The following is a 25870-nucleotide window of genomic DNA, read 5'->3' as shown; positions in this document are numbered from 1 at the left end:
ACCCAGACACTGCTATCTTTAGAACCCAATTTAGAAAAATTAACCAGCTTTTCTCAGAAGCCCCATTTTTACTAGGAACAAGAGAATTCCAAATTTTTGTGCAACGTCCTGAACAGAAGTAAATATGAACTTTCAATAATATTAAAATTACACTAACAGTTTTTCCTTCTTAGACAGTCCCAGTTTGAATTCTAATGATGGCCTACATCTTAAGTTACTTTTTTCTTTTTTTCTTTTATTTATTTTGAGACAGACTCTCGCTCTGTCGCCCAGGCTGGAATGCAGTGGCCCAATCTCGGCTCACTGCAAGCTCCACCTCCCGGGTTCATGCTGTTCTCCTGCCTCAGCCTCCCGAGTAGCTGGGACTACAGGCGCCCGCCACCATGCCCGGCTAATTTTTTGTATTTTTAGTAGAGACAGGGCTTCACCGTGTTAGCCAGGATGGTCTCGATCTCCTGACCTCGTGATCCGCCCGCCTTGGCCTCCCAAAGTGCTGAGATTACAGGCATGAGCCACCACGCCTGGCCAGAGATTAAACTATTAGACTATATGTTTGAAATTTTTTTCTTGGCCATTTACCAAATGGTAAGAGCTTGTGAGACTGCAAAGCACAAGCAAATCTCTTAAACCCCTGCATGCTGTTAAAGTCTATTATTCACAATAGTGACTTGGGTCTTCTGTTAACCTACAAGAGAAGGGTGTAAGGTGGTCATCAGTTCAATCACCCTCAAACTCAGAACAGTTAATAATGATGTTTTCTTGTACTAACCTCCAATTTTTCGAAGAGAAGCTGATTGCTTCCTATACAGAATACTTTTACTAGAACTAAGATGATTGCCCATTGCTGACATATTCCCTAATTCATTGATGTCTCAAAGAGCTTTCTACTATGATGGATATGTTCTCTATCTGTGTTGACCAATATGGTAGCCACCAGACACAGATAGCTACTGAACAGTTGAAATGTGAGTAGTCCATGTGATAAACAATTTTTATTTAAATTAATATGCATTTAAATAGCAACATGTGGCTAATGGCTACCATATTCAACAGCATAGCTTAAGTTCATTTAGAAATAAGCTGTGCATAATCACTGGACAACAAACTAATTAGCACTTTTCAAAATAATGCAGTTACTTACGTTTGAGGCTGGGAAGGGTCATCCCCCAAAGAAACGCTCTCCCCTTGGATCTCATTGAAACACTTCTCACAGAAATGATACCTGTCGGCAAGAAGGCCATACTGGGGTGAACTGTTCCGTTCACACAACACAGCCCAAGCCAAGCAACGAAGCCACCAATCACAGCAGGCCAAGGAGGGGGACGGGAGCAGAGAGCAGGTCATCAACGGCGACAAGGACATTCAATGATGCAGATATATGGGCCCCACAGTTTGGGTTTTGTTTTTTTTTGTTTTTTGTTTTGCAATCAAAGCCAAGTGCAGACAACGACAAGCATGAGGGAGAAAAAAAAAAACACAAAACAAACGAAGAAATGAGGGATTGCAAGACAACAAAAAACATAAAAGCAAGACAGAACAACACAAAGCAGAAAGCCAAGGCAAAGCACAGATTAGCATTAAATATCTCAAATGGGATCACAAGTAGCAAATGATTACTGCAAATAAAAGCAAAAGTTTCAATTACACAGACCCATATCCTTTCATTTCAGCAATTAACGCTATGTGATGTAAATAATCAAAAGGAGGAAGAAGGATAAATATACCAGGGAGAGAAGAACTGCTACTCATTACCTAAATACAGGAATCACACCTCTTCCCACTTACAAAACAAAAAACCACAGACCCCCACCCCCACCCCAAAAGCCCACTATAGATACAACTGCAGACAACAATAATCTAAAACAACCATTGCCAGGCGTGGTGGCTCATACCTATAATCCTAGCACTTTGGAAAGCTGAGAGGGTGGATCATCTGAGGTCAGGAGTTCGAGACCAGCCTGGCCAACATGCTGAAACCCTGTCTCTACTAAAAATACAAAAATTAGCAAGGCATGGTGGCACACACCTGTAATCCCAACTATTTGGAAGGCTGAGGCAGGAGAATCACTTGAACCCGGGAGGCAGAGGTTGCAGTGAGCTAAGATTGCACCACTGCACTCCAGCCTGAGTGACAGAGTGAGACCCTGTCTCAACAAAGAAAGAAAAAAAACTGTTTATTGAAAAGCCTGCACAAGCAGTTAAATACTGACTACAGCCATCAAGTGATACATTTCAAAAGGAAATGATGTGTGCAGGTACCTGATTAAAGATGGCTTGGTGCAAAGATAAACACTTTAGACTACTGTTTTAGTAAACATGAGAAAAGTTTCATGTCCAGTTACTTGCTTTTTTAAACATAAGGTACTTATAACAACTTGAGTCCCACCTTTTCTAGGTTTCAAATGAGTAAAGAGCTAGATTTTTACTCACTGCAAAATCAAAGCATTAGGTCTACAAAGCATTAGTAGCACGCCTAACTTTTTGTAAATAAAAGAAAAAGTTTAAGTGACTTTTCAAAGCTAGAAATGCATCTGCAACACACAAGTTCAGCAAAAACCAACAACATGGATTTGGTATTAACAAACAAATAAAGGGTATTAATATCATCCAGCCTTGTTATTATTGTATCAGAGCCCCAAATAAACACCCAATGCAAGCTATACTTGTAGCTGATCACTGAAAACAGGAGACAAATTGTGGTTAAGATAGATTAGTGAATGAGATTTATGTGATTACAGCCATTGATTGGGCAGGAGAAAATTAGGCAGAGGTGCCTCGTTTATTAGACTCAAATCATCCTCTGTCACATACAAGGCTGGGTTGGGAAAAGTAAGGTACAGAGAGCTATATGAGGTTTTCCTTTTAATTTGCTTAATATGAGGCAAAGAAAAGACTCCAGAATCCTGTTTTCATATATTCTAATAACAACTACTTAGGGATAGGCCTCATCTAAAAAGGAAATATTTCCAAAAAGCTGTCTAGCGAGTTTCAGTTAAAAGTTTAAAAATCTTCTCAGTTTTGCCTCAGGCTGTGGTGATCAACAAAAACACAGTAGAAAGAGAAGTGGGGCCTGGGATATAGACCCATCTAGGCCAACAACTCACAAAGTTGCTTAACTTCTCAAGCTCTTGGGAGGAACCCAGGTAACTGATGCAAGGCTACTCTGATAGAAAATTTTATTGTTCTGCAAACAAAGGCAGAAGGCAAAAAACAGAACTTGTGCTATACAGCTGTCTTCAAGCAAGATACACATGAACCATGACTGTATGTGTGCTGGCCCATCCGCATGCACTCCCTGGACATGTGGACACATGGACCATGGTCCACACCTGGCCAAGCTTACCTGTTCTGGTAACTGTAATAAGTGGCATCACGAGGTATTGTGCACAACTGTTTGCCGTAGCAACACAGTGTCTGTGGAGAGAACTCCAACTGCAAAAGAAACCATTTGTTAAAAAGCATAGAGGCCTTAAGGACAAGCTAGAACAGTAAGAATGGCAAGTCAGAAACAGAAGTCAGTGGTGTCTTAGTTCTCATTTATGTTAATAATGATGGGCTAATTCAGTTCCTGAAAATCATTCTCAGTTTACTACCACATTATTTCAAAACGCTGAGGTAGGCTTAGCAGTCATATCCTTCCATCACTTTACCAAAGAACCTAACAGGAATAGCTGGGCAGGGTGGCACATGCCTGCAGTGCTCAGAAGCTGAGGTGGGAAGACCGCGTGAGCCCAAGAGTTCCAGACCAGCTTAGGCAACACAGCAAGACCATAGTCTTATTTTAAAAACAAAAAACCAATAATGTGAATTGGTATGTACAGGAAAGCCAGCACATGCTGAGGAATCTGCACCCACAGGTGAATATAAGAGTGCCCCTACTCCAGATGAGTTAACAGTCTGTTGATTATTTAATTAGTCAACTTTTCCATACAATTGCCACTCTGAAAAAATGCCTTTAAAGAAAGCCCATTTCATATTAAGAGATATTACTACTGTGGCACACAGTAAGAGAAAGACTGTGTTGGCTGGGAGAGGTGGCTCATGACTGTAATTCCAGCACTTTGGGAGGCCGAGGCAGGAGGATTGCTTGAGCCCAGGAGTTCAAGACTAGCCTGAGCAACATGATGAGACCCTGTTTCTACAAAACAAATTAAAAAAATCAGCCGGGCATGGTGGCGTACGGCTGTAGTCCCAGCTGCTCAGGAGGCTGAGGTGGGAGAATTGCTTGAGCCCAGGAGGTTGAAGCTGCAGTGAGCTATGACCTCACCACTGCACTCCAGCCTGGGAGAATAAGACCCTGTCAAAAAGAAAAAAAAAAAAAAAAAAAGCCATGTCAAAGCCAGAAGCAGGATATTCTCTTATCCCAGTCACCACTATATTATTCTAGGTATCCCAGAAAAGTTAAAGTCAAATCTGAAACACATTTCTTACCTTTCTGCCACAACAGTATCCAAGGCTTTGCATCACTGGGTCAATTTCTTGTTCAAAGACCTCAGAGAGCTTGGAGCAGTATTTGTATACCCGTGATGTTTTCCGGTTATATAACCAGGCATTATTGAACATAAGCCAAATATCATCGACATATTGCCAGGGCTCCTGATACTGTCCAGTGTCTAACTTCCTCTTAATGGTAGAAAGATCCATGGGGCTCTTCACAATATCAAAGTAATCCTAGAAAGACAAGTGACATCAAACATTACTCAAGTCTCACTATTTTTACGGGAGATGGAGTATCATCCACTATCATTGTTAATCTTCCAGGCAGTGTTTTAGTTTCTGGCCTGTCTATATTCCCCAAGAGGTGACTGATGTCCATCACTTCTTTAAATATTAGTTTACAGAGATATTAAACTACTCAAAGGGCAGAGAAACAGAACTACTATGGACTTTCTAGACATCAGGCTGATAGTCTACTGAAGCAACTTCAGGTTCTTTATGAAAGTACATGTGAGATCAGTAAAGTCAAAGACATTTAAAATTTTAGTACTAGAAGGGGTGTACAATGAGGAAACCAGGCCCACAGAACTTAAAGTGTTCCATCTGAAATCACAGCAAGATACAAGAGAGGAAAAGTCCTAAAAGGCTTTTGCCCCTGGAAGCACTTGACCTTTGAGATGGAGTCTCTGTCAACATGTTGCCCAGGCTGGAGTGCAGTGGTGCGATCTTGGCTCAGTGCAACCTCTGCCTCCCAGGGTCGTTCAAACTATTCACCTGCCTCAGCCTCCCAAGTAGCCAGGATTACAGGCGTGCACCACCACGCCCAGTTACTTTTTATATTTTTAGTAGAGATGGGGTTTCACCATGTTGGTCAGGCTGGTCTCCAACTCCTGACCTCAAGTGATCTGCCTGCCTTGGCCTCCAAAAGTGTTGGGATTACAGGCGTTAGCCACCGTGCCCGGCCAAGTAACAGTTTAAAACCACCAAATGAAATCTGCCAGCAGCCTAGTATATGGAGGCAACTTTAAAAACAAAGCTAACCGCGGTCCTTTTTTCTGCTATGACCTATTGCTCTTGAAACAACAAAAGTGGCTGGGTGCGGTGGCTCACGCCTGTAATCTGGGCATTCTGGGAGGCCGAGGTGGGTGGATCATCTGAGGTTGGGAGTTTGAGACCAGCCTGACCAACATACAGAAACCCCATCTCTACTAAAAATACAAAATTAGCCGGGCGTGGTGGCACATGCCTGTAATCCCAGCTACTCGGGAGGCTGAGAGGTAGGAGAACTGCTTGAACCCGGGAGGGGGAGGTTGAGGTGAACTGAGATCGCGCCATTGCACTCTAGCCTGGGCCACAAGAGTGAAACTCCATCTCAAAAAAACAAAAAACAAATAACAACAACAACAAAAAAGTAAACAAACTATATAACCCAGGAATTCCACTCCTAGGTAAATACCAAGGAGAAATAAAAACTTAAATCCACACAATGTTCACTATAGTCCTATCTTAATAGTCAAAACGTGTAAACAACCTAAATGTCTATCAACTCATCAACAGGTAAAGAAAAATAATGGAATATTATTGGGCTATAAATAGGTATGTGCTACTGATTCATGCTACAACATGGATGAACCTTGAAAACGTTATGCTAAGGAACGTCCTGGCACAAAGAATCACATACTGTATGTTCCAATTTAATGAAACATGTAGAACAGACAAATCCAGAGACAGAATGCAGTCTGGTGATGTCTATGATTGGGGTGCTATGGGAGAAAATAGTGAGTGACTGTTAATGGTAAAGGATTTTTTTCAGATGATGAAAATGAAAGTGTCATGCACAACTCTGTGAATATACTAAAACTCACTGAATTAGGCCAGGCCCAGTGGCTCACACCTGTAATTCCAGCACTCTGGGAGGCTGAGATGGGCCTATTGCTTGAGTCCAGGCGTTCAAGACCAGCCTGGGCAACATGGCGAAACCCCGTCTCTACTAAAAAATACAAAAAACTAGCCAGGTGAGGTGGCACATGAATGTAGTTAGTCCCAGCTACTCAGGATGCTGAGGTGGGAGAATCACCTGAGCCCGGGAGGTGGAGACAGTAGTGAGCCACAATCGTGCCACTGCACTCCAGCCTAGGCAACCAGAATAAGACCCTGTCTCAGGGGAAAAAAAAAAAAATCACTGAATTACAAATTTGAAATGAGTGGCTATACTGTTTGGAATGTGAATTATCTCTCAATAAAGCTGTTATCAAATTAAAAAATAAAATCAAAAGTACCACCAAATACTTACAGGGATTCCTAAAAGCTGAGGGTCCACAGGTTGACGAAAGGGAAGGGATTCTGGATCCTGACGGTAAAGTGCCTCCAATGTTGGCATCAGTGCCTGTCGTAGTTCTTCTGGTTTGAAAACTTAAAAAAAAAAAGTGCATTTGAAATTAGTTATCAATTAAGCAAAAGAACTTTAAAAAACCACTCAGCCTGAAGCTCTAAAAGCATCTCAAGAATCAATAACAAAATTAACCACTCTGTCCCCATGGAAATATCACTACAGGCTCAATCACTGATTCTAGATTCTAAGCCCCGCTTTGTTTCACACAGCTCCTAAAAAACATTGTGTCTTATCACCTTAAAACACCCTTCACCCTCAGCTTAACTTTTCAGTCACAAATTCAGTGAAGACAGACTCGGTCAATTAGAAGCAGAATCCAAAGGCTTCTAAAAATTTATGAAGAGACTTTGCCAAATAAGAGTCCATGGGACCAGGCACGGTGGAGGCTGAGGTGGGCAGATCACTTTGAGGTCAGAAGTTTCAGCCTGGCCAACATGGTGAAACCTCGTCTCTACTAAAAATATAAAAAATTAGTCGGACATGGTGGCATGCTAGTCTCAGCTACTCAGGAGGCTTGAGGCAAGAGAACTGCTTGAACTCGGGAGGCAGATGTTGCAGTGAGCCGAGATGGCGCCACTGCACTCCAGCCTAGGCAACAGAATGAGGCCCCATCTCAAAAAAAAAAAAAGAGTGCACAAGATATTCGTGTTAAGAGGGAGATGCAGTCAAGCAAGAACAGAAAAGTCTTTCTTCATGACATCAGTATTTAACAAGTCAGAAACTAGACTAGATCAGGTATTGTCTTATACTACAAGGAGTCAGGGGCACAGAAGAGAAGACTCCTTCGTTCAAATGCTTGGTATTTTAGAGCCAAAGAAAAAGAAACGTACTATTTTAATGACAAATGTTAGGTTTAAGTTTAAAAGAAGAGAGAACAAAAATGGTATTGCTAAAATAATAGACTTAGTTGATCAAATTAAGTTCAAATGTGTTCTCAATGATATTTCCAAAAAAGTCCGGAAAAATTTGTTGGTGTGTCCCAAATGGAATCAAACAGTTCTTTGAGAAGCTAGTGATTTAAAAAGCTTTCAATTTCAGCAAGGGCCTTATTTTTTCTTCATTGGCAAAAAAAATCTCATCATCGGGAGAGTATATTTGTTACTTCAGATAATTTTCACCTCTGGGGGGTTGCCATGGAGTGGGGGGAAACCAGACTACGAAGATGCTTGTCACTCATATTTAGCTGTGCTAAAAATAAGGACTATTTGAATAAACTTGTGAAATTAGACATTTTATTTTATTTATTTGTTTGAGACAATTACTCTCTGTCACTCAGGCTGGAGTGCAGTGGCGCCATCTTGGCTCACTGCAACCTCCTTCCATCTCCCGGGTTCAAGTGATTCTTCTGCCTCAGCCTCCCAAGTAGATGGGACTACGGGTGAGAGCCACCACACCCGGCTAACTTTTGTACTTTTAGTAGAGACAGAGTTTCACCATATTGGCCAGGCTGGTCTTGAACTCCTGACCTCAAGTGATCTGCCCGCCTCGGCCTCCCAAAGTGGTGGGATTACAGGCATGAGGGAACACACATTTTAAAGAGAGATTGCCAATAGTAAGATTGGGTTTGTTACAGCCCGTATTAAAACCCCTCAATATATACAAGTCTTATTTTTAAAATGAAAATAATTTTTTAATCCCAACATTTTACAACACATTGTATTAATGGAACACTTTTTAATATATATCATCTGTAAGAGCCAGCAGACTCACCCCTCAGGTATGTCCTACCTGGTGCCTTTTGCAGATCACTAGAGCCACAAAAAGTTCTAGTCCTAAAATAGTCAATTAACACTTGTTGGAATGGCTGGATTTGAGCACTCTGCCTCAGACTGCCTGGGTCTGCTTCCTGGCCCAGGCACTAGGGTCAGCTGAGTAACCTGTGGAAAGTTACTTAACTTTGCTAAGCTTCAGGCCAATAACCTCAGAGCTGTTGTGAAATTATTAAATGAGGCCGGGTGTGGTAGCTCATGCCTGTAATCCCAGCACTTTGGGAGCCAGAGGCGGGTGGATCATCAGGTCAAGAGATCGAGACCATCCTGGCCAACACGGTGAAATCCTGTCTCTACTAAAAATACAAAAATTAGATGGGCATGGTGGCATGCGCATGCAGTCCTAGATACTCGGGAGGCTGAGGCAGGAGAATCGCTTGAACCTGGGAGGTGGAGGTTGCAGTGAGCTGAGATCCCGCCACTGCACTCCAGCCTGAACAACAAGAGTGAGAATCCGATTCCAAAACAAAAAAGAAAAGAAAAAGAAAGAAAGAAATTATTAAATGAGACAATGTGGATACTTAGCACACAGCAGGTGAATGACAAATGCTATTACTATTGCTATTCTTTCCTGCATTTTAGTCAAGGCTATTTACAAACATTTCTCTCTTCTGAAAAATGAGACAATTTTTAGGGTGTACTAACACAGGGAACCCTGAAGAAATGAGGGGAATGACTTAACTCATTGGTTGCTGCAAGTGAATATTAAAAAAAAAAAAAAAAAAGAAAAATTATTAGTAACAACGAAGAGACCAGGCCCAGGGCTTCCAGGTTAATGAAATCACATTAATGGCAACTTCTGAGGCCCAAGAGGCATGACCGCAATTCTGCCCTGGGTCTTTGGTTTCTTCAGCTACCTCCAGAACGAATGGCTTCAGAGACTCACTCTTTTTCTTTGACTGTCCTGGAGCCGGAGATGACTGGGTAGCTGAAGTACTTGGCTGGTCTTCCTCCTCTTTTATTTCAGTTTTTAACTCAGTGCTTCTCTCTTCTGTTTCGGTAGATTCCATTTTACAGTCTTCCACTTTAGACTAAAAGAAAAGGTAAGAATTTTTAGTATTCCAAAGATATCTAGTTGGGAATCAGTAATCTGAACACCCTTTCTCATGCAAAATCTATGCCATGAGATCTAATTATCAAAATATTTTTCTGCAATATTTTTTAAAACTTGGGTTCCTATACTGAGGTCCTAACCAAATCAAACAGTAATTGCCCTACTCTCACCTCTGAAATATCCTCCGGCTGAGTATCTGCTGGTTCTGGTTGATCCACTTCCATTTTGGCCTCCATCTTCACTTCCTGGGAAGGCTGCTTCTCAGGAATGGCCTGAGAATTCACTTCTGTGCTACTAGTAGATGGAGGGTTTGATACCTGTCCTTCAATGCTTACAGCTGGCTGGGAAAGCTGGGCAGAAAAAAAAGGGAAGTAGGTGAGACACACGCAGAGTCTGCCAACGATACAATCAGAATGTAAGGTAAGCAACAGGACAGCAGAATTAGCCACCTATTTCTTGGCTTATATTCATTCATGGTGCTTTCATTTGCTCTGCCCATTTCACCTCCCTTAATTATGCTTAAGAACAGGAGAATTAAGACTTGTAAATACTGGTTGGCTGATTGTACATCAAAGAACCAGCAACTATTTCATTGATAACTATCATTATCTGGCAGTGTGTGGGGATTTCAAAGATGTCTGCTTCAGAGGAGCTCACATTTATACAGAAATGAGTGAAAGAAAATAAGAAAGACTGGCTTGTTTTTACCTTCTCACCAGAGAAAGTTTCAAAGGTACAGAAAAGGAGACAATAAATATAATGATGTCCCACAGAGTGGCTGTTTTGAATCGCTAGATTCTAATGAGATAACTGGCACTCCCTATCTTTATCCTAAGGCTTGTCATAAGAAATCTCTTAATGAGAAGTCAGTATTTTCTGGAAGTATCCTTGATTTTATAAAGAATAAAATCAAGCAGATCCACTGGTTCCTCTCTCATTCTGTCCTTCCTTGTCTATCAGAGGCCACGACGAACCAGCCATCCGTCAAGTACAGTACTTTATAAATGGCTGTGACTCATGGAACTTCTCAGTTCATCAACATGGCTGAGAACTATTGGATACCGATATATATTAATATCGGTATCAAAGCAGAAGCTTCTAAACCCTTAAAAAAAGTTATATTAATAAGGATTCAACTATTAGATGAGAATTTGGATTTTTATTATATACATAACCAACCTCTCACAAGGAAGCTACAGGTTGTTCTGGGTCTATAATTCTCTCATCTTATTTTTAAACTTTGGTTTGGGCCACAAGGACTCATAAATCTGCAATTTTTTCTTTTTTTTTTTAGACAGTTTCACTCTGTCGCCTAGGCTAGAGTGCAGTGGCGCAATCTCGGATCACTGCAACCTCCACCTCCCAGGTTCAAGCCATTCTCCTGCCTCAGTCGCCCGAGTATCTGGGATTACAGGCACCCGCTACCATGTCTGGCTAATTTTTGTTATTTTTTTGTAGAGACAGGGTTTCACCATGTTGGCCAGGCTGGTCTTGAACTCCTGACCTCAAGTGATCTGCCTGCCACAGCCTCCCAAAGTGCTAGGATGAAAAGTGTACACCACCGCGCCCGTCCAAATCTGCAATTTTTAAATTCAATCTCTAGGTTTTATGGCTCAAACTGTTTGAAAAAGATTCCTTAAATATATGTAAAATTTATGTGCTGCACTAAATAATATACTAAATAAGGAGAAGGACTGTGTCCCCTTGTCGTACCCCTTTACGTACCTTCAGACCTCAGGGTACAACATGAAACATAATGGTCAAAGTCAGAGCTAAATAAAATCTTTATGCTCCTGCTACGATAGGTCCTATCACAGGAAGGCAAAACAGGATACAAAAGTCCCTAATGAAAAATAGATTACATTCTACTTGTGGAGAAAACAGTAAGAGATAAAGCAAAAGAGAATGGAAATGGCCCAGAAGTAATATAATACTACAGTATAGCTCTAATGATTCTGCCTAAATCCAAATCTCTACTTACTGGAGTTGCAGGCTGCGGAGGAAGCAGCGGTGCTGTTGGGGTAGGAACAGACGCTGCTGTGCTCTGCTGTGAGCGAGGCTGCTGCTGGGGCTGGTCAGCAGAAGGTGCAGCAGGAAGTGAAGGCTGCACTTGTTGGGGAAGTTGTGTTGTTGGTGGTGTAGGTGTCTGCCTTGGAGGGGGATGTAGAGCCTGGGACTGTGGCCCAGGTGGCATGGCAGGTGGTGTAGGAACAGGGGCTGGAATTGTTGTTGCTGGTGGCTGCTGAGCCCCTATGCTTGGGGGAGTATGGTGAGGGGTGGGGGTACGACTAGGTACAGGTGAGGGTGAATTCTGATGCAGAGCTGGTTGAGGAAGCTGGGGACAGTGAATGTGGCTCCCCTGAGACCCTGGAGGCATTATAGGAGAGTTCACCGGGCAGGAAGAACTAGACATTTGTGCCTGTTAAAATAAAAAACATAACAAGACAGCAATTCAGAACAGAATTAAGGAAATACTTACATAGGCATGATATATAAATTTAGGACACAAACTGATTAAACAAAGAGTAGCAATGTGTCTATTTCAAAATGTGTAAAATACCCTATTACTGGGGATGTATCTTTGGACAGCACCATCAAGATAGTACTTAACTAAAGAGACTTCAAACCATTCAGCAGAATGGCCTCAGCCACCGCAGAAAAATGGCAGAATTGAGTGCAGAGTGCTCTAGGGCCTGCCTATGCTCTCTTCAGCCAGATTTCCTTCTACATTGTGTTTAATTCTAAGATTTATTTTAAAGTGTTCACTAGTAAAAACAATTAAAACCATCCATTTAAATTATTTCCTACTTTGTAACAATTAACACCATTGCTATGTCACAGAATAATCTCTTCATGTTCAGAATACTCTAAGTCCAAAATTGCTATTTTTTTAAAAATCATCTGTTTTCACCCACTATTTGCTGCCTCTCTCTCCTATAAAAACCTACGTCAAGAGAAGTTTCAAGAATCAAAAATAAGTGAAAAATCCACTTATGAGACATACTTGAGACACTGGAGCTTGACCGCTGGACGGAGCCAAAGGGATATTTGTTACATTCATTCCCTGTGATGGGAACTGAGTCTGAGGAAGGAACTGGCCCTGGTTGGAAGGCTGTTGCATACGAGGCCCATAGCCCATAGGCTGAAAAAAAAAAAAACACCACAAATCACCAAACTGCTTCATTATAGTTATTCTACTATAACTAAAATCATCAAATGCTCCTAACGTCAGGCTTATTAAGTAGAGAAAAGCCAAAGACAGGAGTATAGGTGAAGAGGGCTGAAGAGGAGAAGGAAGAAAGTTGTAGAACAACTGACTCTTGTGCCAAGATAAAGAGAAATAGCCTCACAGTTTACCTAGGCCTACTCCAAGAAATAGTAAGAGGATGGAACACACATTCTCTTGGTACACAAATATGCCTAGCACAAGGATAGCAGGTAATTTTCTTTGCATGCTCTGTTAAGTGAGGAGAGTTAATCACAATTTCATGAGGTCATGTCAGTGATGTAATAACACAAATTCTAAGACCCATAATATGTAAAAACAAGAAAATCTTACAAGTTGTAGCAGAATCTGGTAGCATTCATGGTCCACAAATGCTCTAGCACTGTTACATGTCATTTCCAAAATTACCCTACACAAATTCAGGCCTTAAAGAAAGAAATCTCGAGTACCAAAGGCCAAAAACTTCATAAGCTAAGACCATCTGTCTTATAGGTTAAAATGAAGGACAGAACTCCCTGTTGAAAATGGCAGATTAGTGAGAAGTAGTAATGCTCAGGAACCCCCAAAAGGGTCAAGAATCAGAGGCACCAGCTAACTCTAAAGGGCAGCAGGAGGGTTAGGGTCAAGGTAGAGAGATGGACTGGTTAAGAGTTCGCATAAGGAGCAGGAGAAGCCTAGTCTCTCTTCTCCGAGTTCAAGAACCAGGCAAACGCACCATCAACCTTGCAAGACAGTTCTCTGCCTGGAGAACGGAAGACAGACATCAGGGAAGAGAAGTGACCGTGAAAATGCATGCAGGCCACTAAACACTGACACTCCAGGGACAAGGGACTGGCTGTTTTTGTTTTTTGGTCAGCTTTCTAGTAGAGTTAAATACAGAAGAATTACAGAAGAACTAGGAGTTATGGTCTGTTTAAATGACTGTGAGAATTTATAAAGTAGGAACAAACAGGATTTTCAAAATACCAGGTAAAGGCCAAAGAGATTACCAAAGACGTCAAACTAACCGGGTTGAGAGCTCCAGGTTGAGCCAACTGTCCATGGTGCTGCAGAGGAGGGGTTTGCCGGGGTACAATAGGGGGCTGGGCCATGCTCATCTGGCCAAATTGATTCAAACCTGTGAATATGCGCAAAATGTTAGATCTGAATGCCTTTGTGAAATTGAATAATAAAAGACAGAATTCTTATGTCTGACTCTGTATCATTTTTTTTTTTTGAGACGGAGTCTTGCTCTGTCGCCCAGGCTGGAGTGCAGTGGCGCAATCTCCGCTCACTGCAAGCTCTGCCACCTGGGTTCACACCATTCTCCTGCCTCAGCCTCCTGAGTAGCTGGGACTACAGGCGTCCGCCACCACACCCGGCTAATTTTTTTGTATTTTTAGTAGAGATGGGGGTTTCACTGTGTTAGCCAGGATGGTCTCTATCTCCTGACCTTGTGATCTGCCCGCCTCAGCCTCCCAAAGTGCTGGGATTACAGGCGTGAGCCACCGCACCTGGCCCTGATTCTATCAGGACTAATAAACTGGCTTTCAACCTTCTAAGTATAAATAAATCTGTCTCATTCACAGTAGCAGTAAACAGACGTTATCAACTTACAGGATCTCCAAACTGAATTTTACAAATTTTACAATCTGTTTTTTTTTTTTTTTTTGAGACAAAGTCTTGCTGTCACTCAGGCTGGGGTGCAGTGGCACGATCTCGCCTCACTGCAAACTCCACCTCCTGGGTTCAAGTGATTCTCCAGCCTCAGCCTCCAGAGTAAATGGGATTACAGGCCCGTGCCACTACAACCGGCTAATTTTTTTGTATTTTTAGTAGAGACAGGGTTTCACCACATTGGCCAGGCTGGTCTCGTACTTTGACCTCAGGTGGTACACCAGCCTCGGCCTCCCAAAGTGCTGGGATTACAAGCGTGAGCCACCATGCCCAGCCTGCAGTTGTTTTTTAATGGATACTTGATCATTTAATGTCACCTGCCCTGTGATCTGCCAGCTAACCTGCTCTTCACCCCCTCTTCCTCTATGGGCAGGTAATCATGACACTTGCTGTTGGCATAAAGCGGGTGTTCAGATAGCAAGTATTATCTTGCAGTACACCGGGGATTCTTTTAAAATAAAAAAATTTTTTTCACTATTTACCAGATTGTGGAGTTATCCGAGGCATCATCTGGTTTGGCACACTGCCACGGATCATACTTGGGTCAGGTAGAGGGCCATCTAGAGTAAAAAAGAGAAATAAAGAAGTATCTTTGCACCATCTTCCCTTAACCAAACAAAAACTCACTGCACACACAAACCCCACAAAATATTTTTAATAATACCTTTGAAAATTGAGTATGAATCACAAAATAAAGCTCTGAACTAGACAGAAGCTTGAAAAAAATGTTATTTCTGGAATACAGAAAAATGCCTCCAAGTGGATTTGTTGGTATTCCTTTATGAGCCCGGGTGCTTTCAATGTTGATAGAAAAATAAGCTATTGAAGCCATTATAGGCCAGGCACAGTGGCTCACGCCTGTAATCCTGGCACTTTGGGAGGCTGAGGTGGGTGGATCACTTGAGGTCAGGAGTTCAAAACCAGCCTAGCCAACATGGCGAAACCCCGTCTCTACTAAAAATACAAAAAAATTAGCCAGGCGTGGTGGCAGACACCTGTAATCCCAGCTACTCAGGAGGCTGAGGCAGGAGAATCGCATGAACCTGGAAGGCGGAGGTTGCAGTGAGCCAAGATCACACGACTGCACTCCAGCCTGGGCGATGGAGCAAGACTCTGTCTCAAAAAAAAAAAAAAAAAAAAAAAAAAAAAAAAATTGAGGCCATTATAGCATTTAATATGTTATTTAACAAAGTCTGAGTCTGGTTGACATGCAACAGAGTATCTCCATGGATAATAGCTATGAATCATGTCTAATGGTGGCCGAATTTGATCATGTAGCACAACGTTTTTATGCACACAAACTGTGAACATTGATTTTAAATAATATGCATATTATACCACACTACATATCATGTACCTCTTAAATACAAAAACAGAAATAATTCTTAAAAAAATAAAATATCCTGTAATCCCAGCACTTTGGGAGGCCGAGGCGGGTGGATCACGAGGTCAGGAGATCGAGACCATCCTAGATAGCACGGTGAAACCCCGTCTCTACTAAAAATACAAAAAAATAGCCGGGTGTGGTGGCAGGCGCCTGTAGTCCCAGCTACTCGGGAGGCTGAGGCAGGAGAATGGCGTGAACCCGGGGCGTGACCCCGGGAGGTGGAGCTTACAGTAAGCCGAGATCGCGCCACTGCACTCCAGCCTGGGCGACAGAGCGAGACTCCGTCTCAAAAAAAAACGAAAATATAAATACATAAATTCTAAGGTCTTTTTCCTGGATTATCTGCACATGCTCTAGCGTAGTACTTTCAACATAGTGCACAGAGAAAATATTTTTACAGCACCCTGGGAAAGGACAGATGTCTGTAGTGACCTGGCTCCACCCTGGCCATACCCTCCGTCAAGGGCTGTACATTCAAGCCTCAGGCATAGGAGAGGAAGACCTGCTGCTCTTCTAAGGAGATGTCCATCCCTTCAGACAAATTTCAACCTTTAGTAAATGAGCAAAACTGACAGAGGAAATGCTCAACATTCATTCATATAAACTTTTATCTGTAACTCTGCAAGCTTTATAAGAAGTATATGCATAATCCATGCTCATTACATAAAAATTAAAAATCAATAGAAAAATGAATCAGGATCCAACAAATGACCTTGAGATAAACCTTTTCTCTTCCTCCCCACACATATCTGTATTCATGCACACTATCTACAAAACAATGTTTTCACCTAAGATATGAGTAACTTTTTTTTCAAGTCAACAATATGGATAGGTGTTCCAAGCTAAATGGCAAGTGCCAAGCAGCTAATACCAAGTAAAACTGTTTTAAGTACCCAAAACAATAGAGAACGGTGAGGACTGAAGTGGAGAGAAAACACAGCTCTTCTAGAGTCAGCCATGAGTGCAGCTATAGACAGGTGTCACTGTAGGAGAAAGCGGGTCAAGTCTGCCAGACATGTCCTTTTTTTTTAAAGCAGCCAGAAATTCAGACTTTTTAAATGCAAAATCTTCTGATTTTTAAGTATTTGAGACTAATCAAATGAAAATGGTTTAAAAATAAAACCGCAATCCTACTGCCCACATTTGCCCCATATGATGCAGATACGAATGTATCTATTATTGCTCCATGAGGCAGCTCTTGTCATTTTAAGGAAATTTGATGAATTATTTAAAGGAACATCTTGATAGTATTTTTTAAGATAAATATTTAAAGGCTGGGCGCAGTGGGTCACACCTGTAATTTCAGCATTTTGGGAGGCCGAGGTGGGTGGATATCTTGAGCTCAGGAGTTCGAGACTAGTCTGGGCAACATACAGAAACCCTGTTTCTACTAAAAAATAAAAAAAAATTAGCCAGGCATGGTGGCGTGTGCCTGTGGTCCCAGCTACTTGGGGGGCTGAAGTGGGAGGATTGCTTGAGCTTGGGAGGCATGGAGGATGCAGTGAGCCGAGATCACACCACTGCACTCCAGGCTGGGCGAAACAGACCCCATCTCAAAAATGTATATATGTAAATATTTAGAGGTAAAGAAAATATACACAAACAAAAATGTCCATCTTTCACATTTCAATATATATGCCCTTAATGCAAACTATATGCATTAAGTCAAATAATCAAAAACCCTTTATCACACAATACAAGTATCCTGGAATTCCACTGCCCCCATCAAAAGCCCATGTTCAGAGGTTAGTATTTACTTCTTCCAGAACTTTTTCTAGGGCATATGCCACACTTAAAAAAACTCAGACTATAACATGCATACCTTCTGTCATCAGCTTTTCCTGAAACTTTCTATCTTTGCAAAAAATTAATAAGGAAAGAGTTACCTACCTTCAACTCCATTAACAACCGGGATTATTTTTTCAAGATGGTACACATTACATAAGTTTACTATGGGCATATTTTTAGGCCAATACACATAGTCCTGCCATTGCCACTCTCTGATTCTATAATAACTGTATTCTTTGTATTAAAACAAAAAAATCAAACGTGGCCAGGTGTGATGGCTCAAGCCTGTAGTCCCAGCACTTTGCAAGACCAAGGTACGCGGATCACTTGAGGCCGGGAGTTCGAGACTAGCCTGGCCAACATGGTGTGAAACCCTGTCTCTACTGAAAATACAAAACATTAGTTGGGTGTGGTGATGCATGCCTGTAATTCCAGCTGCTGGGGATGCTGAGGTACAAGAATCAACTGAATCTGGGAGGCAGAGGTTGCAGTGAGCTTAGATGGTGCCACTGCACTTCAGCCTGAGTGACAAAGAGAGACTGTTTCAAAAAAAACAACAACAAAACCAACAACAAAAAAACAAATGTTAAAGAAACATGAAGATGAGAATGTTATGTTTTCTTCAACATTCTACGTAGTTCTTTCAATTTTGTTTTTTCAAAGTTTACAAACCTTATTTATTTATTTAAAGACAGGGTCTCACTCTGTTGCCCAGGCTTGAGTGCAGTGGCACAATCACAGCTCACTGCAGCCTCGACCTCCTGGGCTCAAGTGATGTTCCTGCCTCATCCTCCTGAGTAGCTGGGACTACAGGCACATACCTCCATGCCTGGCTAATTTTTGTATTTTTTATAGAGACAGAGTTTCACCATGTTGCCCAGGCTGGTTCTGAACTCCTAAGCTCAAGTGATCTGCAGCCTCAGCCTCCCAAAGAGCTGGGATTACAGGCGTGAGCCACCACCATGCCCGACCACTTTTATGCTTCTATTATTTTCTGTGTATCAGGTTAAGGTAAGAATCTCATTCTACAAAATGTCAGATTTAGTACGAGCTAAAGGTCAACATATACTTAAGGCTGATACTCAGTTCCACTACCACTTATTCCTGCTTACATCAGTACCATACTGTTTATACTGACATTAGAATACAATTTAATATCTCACAGACTTTAAACTTGGCTCAGAACTTCACCCAGAACTTGAGTAAATTCTACCAAAACCAAGTATCTCAGGTATGTCCACTTGTTTTTTTTTTTTGAGACAGAGTCTCGCTCTGTTGCCCAGGCTGGAGTGCAGAGGCACAATCTCGGCTCACTGCAAGCTCCGCCTCCCGGGTTCACACTGTTCTCCTGCCTCAGCCTCTTGAGTAGCTGGGACTACAGGTGCCCGCCACCACGCCCGGCTAATTGTTTTGTATTTTTAGTAGAGATGGGGTTTCACCGTGTTAGCCAGGATGGTCTCCATCTCCTGACGTCATGATCTACCCGCCTCGGCCTCCCAAAGTGCTGGGAGTACAGGCATGAACCACCGCACCCAGCCTGTCTACTTTTTTTAATCTTTAGTTACTACTCAAGTCCAAATCATGTACTGAAGCAGTCTCAACTCTAATCTTGACTTTTTCATTCCTGAAAATTTGTTCTCCTAACTACTCAAAAAATCTGTGTTTTTCCTTACTATTGGGCAGCCTCCATGTATACTATTTCCTCAGCAATGTTGCTCCTCCCAACTTTTTACACATTACAAAACAGTACCTGGCACACTTCAGTTAGCAAATGAGGCTGCTAAAGGCCAGTGGTAACCAATGGTTCTCTACTTTACTACTTCAATGAATGAAAGAGATGAACTTCTCAGCCCACCTATAATCTACTGATTGTATGAGGTTTACTGCCTGCTGGCTCAGTTGGCACTTCTTAGAGGTCATTAGCATTTCCTAACTCAGTAAATGCAGGTTTTTCCTATCACAGCCTTGCTCACAGCACTTACAGCCTGTGCCATTCCTGAAAATGGTGTACCTGCTCCATATTTCACTACTTTGATCCTACCAATAAGTCAACGATTGAGTAAGACTATCATAGTCTTGGCTATCTGGTTAATTCATCAGGTCAACAATGATGCTATAATCAGAAACTGAAGCTGTCAAAATGTAATTTTAAATGATGCTTCTAGGCAGGGAGTGGTGGCTCATGCCTGTAATCCTAGTACTTTGGGATGCCAAGGTGGGCGGATCATTTGAGGCCAGGAGTTTGAGATCAGCTAGGCCAACATGGCAAAACCCTGTCTCTACGAAAAATACAAAAATTAGACAGGCGTGGTGGCATGTGCCTGTAATCCCAGCTACTCGGAAGGCTGAGGTGGGAGAATTGCTTGAACCTGGGAGGCGGAGGCTGCAGTATCCAACATCATGCCACCGTACTCCAGCCTGGGTGACGGAGTGAGACTCTGCCTCAAAAAAAAAAGAAAAAGAAAAAAAAAAAAAAAAAAAAAAAGAGTTCCTAGACTTAGCATATTTTATGTCAAGTACAAAGTGTGACAGTGTAATATGATATTATGTGTGTTACAGGGCTCCTGAACCTGGTCAGCCTACAAACATTTACTGGCTACTTACCACACAAGCCAGTCTCAGAGAAATCTGTGAACATCTGTATGTAGGCTATTGCTTTCTAGATGTCACTATTAGAGAAGTTTACACCTTGGGCTCTAAAAACAATTCCAGATTATCAAGGTATGTTAAGTACCATGCCCAGACATCTTAAATATACTTGTTCTGCTTCTGTTTTTACTAGTAGATGAGTTATTTTCTTTGCAAAGGCAAATGGTTATTTAAAAAACTCTAGAATAGTTACACAAGCTTACAGAAATTAATGACTTTAGATAGAAACTATTTTATTATCAATTTCTCTCAAACAGAAATATAACAAAAAACACTTACTAGAAGTCATTCCTGGTTGCGGCTGTCCCATGTTAGGCCCTGGATTCATGGAAACTGGAACCATGCCTGCAGCATTTGGTAGCATGTTCTGCTTCTGTAGTCTGGTCCTTCGTTTTTCTTCTAGTTCTTTCTGGATCTTATAGATTTTCTCAGCTAGAAGGTGGTAGTATTCCGCCTTTTGAATTGTTGAAGTAAAATAAGGGAGATGAGGAAAAAAGGAACTACCACCAGGTAACAGAAAAAATAAACTGAGAATAGATATTAGTTTCATTTTATATGCTGCATTAAGAACTGGTGCCAATTTAGAAAGGAAAGTTCAACTTATGTAGAGAATCTGAACTACCGTGAACAAAAGTAAGTCGCTACTTCATTATATTCTAGTGAAAAGAGAACACAGCTGGTAACAGCTCAGCACCACCCCACTCCTGTTTTTGAGAGAGACAAGGTCTCCCTCTGTCACCAGCAGCGCAATCCCGAATCACTGCAGCTTGACTTCCAAGGCTCTGGTGATTCCCCCACCTCAGCCTTTTGAGCAGCTGGGACAACAGGCGCGTGCCACCATGCCTGGCTAATTTTTTGTAGAGATGGGGTTTTGCTATGTTGCCCGGGCTGGTCTCCAACTCCTAGGCTCAAGTGATCCGCCCACCTCAGACTTTCAAACTGCTGGGATTACAGGCACCGAGCCACTGCACTCGGCCAGCTCAGCCACTTTTTAGGTTGACAGGACAACCAGGTAAAGTGCCACATGAGTGCACTGTATTAGGAGGAAAAACATAAGATTCTTGATGACATACACTTAAGAAACTGCTTTGGTATCCTAACTATGCTTGGGGACAATAAGACGGGATAGCTACAGCGTGTCCCCCGTCTGAAGCACATGTACTACTTGTACATGCTAAAGAGGAATAAAATAACCACAACAGGCTCAATCTTGGCTATTAATAGAAAAAAACCAGACACTCACTCGATTGTTTGCAGATTCATACATGTCCCCTTCAACTTTCCGAGCATATGCAACTAGGTTTTCCATCCGTCTGTCTTTTAAAGCAGCAGGATCCGGCGTAGGAAATATGGCTTGGACGCTGGAAAAAGAAAATCCTACCACTGTAATATCATGTCAGCATTTAATTAGTATTTTTCTGATTTTTATACACTGAACACATAGAGGAAAAGAAAAAATAATGGCAAGGTGATATATATTACTTACTGAAATGAAATTATCTTTTTGTGATTAACAAAAGAATTTTTGTCTATATTTCCGTTCACAATATAAGAAATGACTCTATAAAAAATACTCTTTGGTCCCTGTTACTCTAGACGTAAAGCAAAATATTACTTTGGGCTACATACTAAAGACAGTGAGGAAAACAGGCCTTGTCATAGTATCAAGTAGCCTTCAGAGTTCCATCTGCTCTTCTAAATTTATTATTTAGCTTACTGAAATAAAATTCAGTAACCACTCTAAAATGTTAAAACATCAAAAACTTGAACTGTTCTGACAAAGGCTTATAAAAAACAAACAAAAAACCAAAAACCTGAAGTGGACAGACCAGAAATGCGTAATGATTCTGTTAGATTCAGTTTTTCACTTTCATGCAATTCCCTAACAAAATGTTTTGCACTAGTATCTCTTATGACTGACAAATGTGATCTTTAGGCACTAATTTTATTTGGACATCTCATACTCAGTTGCATAGGACTTGAAGGAACCAGATCAAGAAGATATAAATGGAAGTCCAGAAGATACCAAGTTGGTAGAAAACTCGAGCATATATAATAAACTTTTAACGTAAAGTCAAATGATCAACCCCAAATAATCATCTCTGTCCATTAAATAAAAGTTCCTGAATAGTCTGTCACAAAATAAGAGATTGGTTATTCTTTATTAAAGGAATAATTTCATTAAACTTGTGAAGTTCTTTCCTTGTCAAATTCCGTTACTTAGTGCTACCATTGAAGAATTCCTGGCTGGACACAGTGGCTCAACGCCTGTAATCCCAGCCCTTTGGGAGGCCAAGGCAGGTGGATCACCTGAGGTCAGGAGTTCGAGACCAGCCTGGCCAACACGGCAAAACCCCATCTCTACTAAAAATACAAATATCAGCCAGGTGTGGTGGCAAACACCTGTAACCCCAGCTACTCGGGAGGATGAGACAGGAGAAACGCTTGAACCCAGGAGACGGGAGGTTGCAGTAGCCAGCCGAGATCACGACACTGCACTCCAGCCTGGGCGACAGAGAAAGACTCAGTCTCAAAAACAAAAACAAACAAACAAAAAATCCTAAATGATTAGCAAGCATGGGTTCGTGGGAGAAAAAAAAATTCCTAAATGAAACGTATATAATTGGTAGTTTGACGTAACATAAAAATAAGACAAAATGATAAATAGTTCCTCAGTCAATTAAAAAATATGGATACACTAAAGACGACCCTGCTATTAACTGAAAGTGAAATGAAAAGACTTCTCCAAGAAAAAATACCGCATGGTGTTTGAACGGTAAATTCTGTAATTGGCAAGGTCCAAGCTCTACCTTTTTATGATGCTGAGCACATTTCATTACCTTGCTCTATATGCCTCCCCCTCCTTCATCTGACAAAAACTCTTTAGATTAAGATGGAGTTCGTAAGGGGAGAGTGCCTGAAATATATCAACTTCTCAAAAATAAACTGCCATGTGCACATCTGGAGGACGAGAAGACCAGAGAGTCCACCCTACCAGATTTTTACATAATAAAAGCTCTACCAGGACAGGCGTGGTGGCTCCCACCTGTAATCCTAGCACTTTGGGAAGCTGAGGCAGGCGGATCACTTGATGTCAGGAATTTGAAGTCAGCGTGACCAACACAGTGAAACCCCGTCTCTACTAAAAATACAAAAATTAGCCAGGTGAGGTGGCACGTGCCTGTAGTCCCAGCTACCTGGGCGGCTGAGACAGGAGAATTACTGGCACCTGGGAGGCGAAGTCTGCAGTGAGCCAAGATCGTGCCACTGCACTCCAGCCTGGGGAACAGAGTGAGACTCCATCTCAAACAAACGAAAAAACAAACAAAAAAACCCTGCTCTACCAGGAGTAACAGAAAAGGATGTTATCAATGCAATATTTTAATGAGCTGAGGCCTAGTTTTTCTTAAATATATAAGTTTTGCAAAGGCAATAGCTAAAAACAATGTTTAATATATTATTTACTGTCACTAGACAGAATAGTTCACATACTATTAAAGCTGAAAGACTACCATAGATGATGGTGGGAAAGGTTGAGAAGGAAAAAAGCAGCAGCAGCAAGAAATCCACAGAGTAGAAGTATCAACATCAACGTCCATGCTACAGAAAAATTGCTAATATTCCTTTAGTAATTAAATGCCCAGGAGATTGAAAGCATGTTGACGTAACATCTCTTTACGAATGAGACATGTCCACAATCTTACTTACAGTTTGTGAACAAGATGATTTCGAAGATCCTGAGTAATATCTTCGTGCCACTGTTTCCGAATTCCAGTAGTGGATGGTTGAGCTGCTGTTGGCATAGGACCCAGGGAGGGCACACTGGCATTTTCACTCATCATTGGGCTTCAAAAAGGGGTCACCAAATAGTTTTAGTGAAGAAAGGTAGGAGAAGACCTCATTTAATTCAAGCTGACACTGATTATTGTAATGGAATCAATATGCTATGTCACTTCTATTCGCATTAAGGAGCTAGGCAGGGAGAAGTGTGTGACTAGACTGATTTTAAACTGTGCATGTTCATACCTGTGTGAGGGTAAGTTGTATTTCTTTGGAGGGCAGGATGACGTCCTAACACAAGATATCATAAGACTTCATTTTCTGGGTTTTGTCTGTAATGCCTTTTTTTTTTTTTTTTTTTTTTTTGAGACAAAGTCTTGCTCTGTTGCCCAGGCTGGACTGTAGTGGTGCAATCCCAGATCACTGCAATCTCTGCCTTCTGGGTTCAAGCGATTCTCCTGCCTCAGCCTCTTGAGTTGGTGGGATTACAGGCACCCGCCACCACGTCCGGCTAATTTTGTATTTTAGTAGAGATGGGGTTTCATCATGTTGGCTAGGCTGGTCTCAAACTCCTGACCCCAAGTGATCCACCCACCTGGGCCTCCCAAAGTGCTGAGATTACAGGCGTGAGCCACTGCGCCCAGCCATTTTTTTTTCCTTCTTGAGATGGCGTGTCGCTCTGTCACCCAGGCTGGAGTGCAGTGGCATGATCTCAGCTCACTGCAACCTCTGCCTCCGGGGTTCAAGCGATTCTCCTGCCCCTCAGCCTTCTGAGTAGCTGGGATTACAGGTGGGTGCCACCATGCCCGGCTAATTTTCTTATTTCTAGCAGAGACAGGATTTCGCCATGTTGCCCAGGCTGGTCTTGAGCTTCTAAGATCGAGCAATCTGCCTGCCTCGGCCTCCCAAAGCGCTGGGATTACAGGGGAGCTGCCATGCTCGGCCCATACTTAGTTTTCTAAGGCTTGTGTTATCAGACTAAGCTGTCATTTTAACACAGCTCACCTCAGAGAATGCTTTGGATGATGGACTACCTCTCTTTTTAAAATAATAATTTTTATCTTTTGAGACACAGTCTCGCTGTCACCCAGACTGGGGTGCAGTGGTGTAATCACGGCTCACCAGAGCCTCGACCTCCCAGCCTCAAGTGCTCCTCCCACCTCAGCCTCATCAGTAGCTGGGACTACAGGTGCACGCCACCATGCCCCGTTAACTTTTTTGTATTTTCTTGTAGAGAAGACGTCTTGACATATTGCCCAGGCTGGTGGACTAATTCTTAACATCAGGATAAGGCTATTATGGAGCTGTAACCTTGCAACATCCTACTGTATTAGGGAAGGTGTAGGCTACACTAGAAAATCAATACAATTTCGATTAAGGCTGTAGAAAGAAGAAAGAATGGGCTAGGCGTGGTGGCTCACGTCTGCAATCCCAGCACTTCGGGAGACTGAGGCAGACGGATCGCGAGGTCAGGAGTTCAAGACCAGCCTGGCCAACACAGTGAAACCCTGTCTCTACCAAAAGTACAAAAATTAGCTGGGCATGGTGGTGTGTTCCTGTAATCCCAGCTACTCAGGAGGCTGAGGCAGGAGAATTGCTTTAACCGGAACCAGGAGGCAGAGGTTGCAGTGAGCTGAGATCGCGCCACTGCACTCTAGCCTGGGCTACAGAGCGAAAAAAGAAAGAATGGACTCAAACATCTATCTGTATTCAAAGACATCCTCAAACCGAG

The 25870-nt window shown here is 42.1% G+C and overlaps 1 protein-coding gene across 1 annotated transcript in view; it reads right to left on the bottom strand.

Moving 5' to 3' along the window:
- The window catches only part of EP300 (E1A binding protein p300), an 89955-nt gene that overhangs the window by 17839 nt on the left and 46246 nt on the right, over window positions 1–25870 (bottom strand). The window contains exons 8-20 of the mRNA NM_001244670.3: window positions 24067–24204; window positions 21602–21719; window positions 20638–20812; window positions 15017–15094; window positions 13886–13995; window positions 12657–12794; window positions 11634–12071; window positions 9823–10002; window positions 9485–9629; window positions 6731–6849; window positions 4432–4671; window positions 3344–3432; window positions 1142–1222 (exon numbers count right to left, since the gene is read on the bottom strand). Coding sequence (NP_001231599.2) covers window positions 1142–1222; window positions 3344–3432; window positions 4432–4671; window positions 6731–6849; window positions 9485–9629; window positions 9823–10002; window positions 11634–12071; window positions 12657–12794; window positions 13886–13995; window positions 15017–15094; window positions 20638–20812; window positions 21602–21719; window positions 24067–24204 — 2049 coding nt within the window. The remainder of the gene's footprint in view (window positions 1–1141; window positions 1223–3343; window positions 3433–4431; window positions 4672–6730; window positions 6850–9484; window positions 9630–9822; window positions 10003–11633; window positions 12072–12656; window positions 12795–13885; window positions 13996–15016; window positions 15095–20637; window positions 20813–21601; window positions 21720–24066; window positions 24205–25870) is intronic.

The sequence above is a fragment of the Pan troglodytes genome, chromosome 23, assembly GCF_028858775.2.
Source record: "Pan troglodytes isolate AG18354 chromosome 23, NHGRI_mPanTro3-v2.0_pri, whole genome shotgun sequence".
Classification (NCBI taxonomy): Eukaryota; Metazoa; Chordata; class Mammalia; order Primates; family Hominidae; genus Pan; species Pan troglodytes.
Note: the sequence above shows the minus strand (reverse complement) of the source record. Positions and strands in the feature narration are given on the sequence as shown.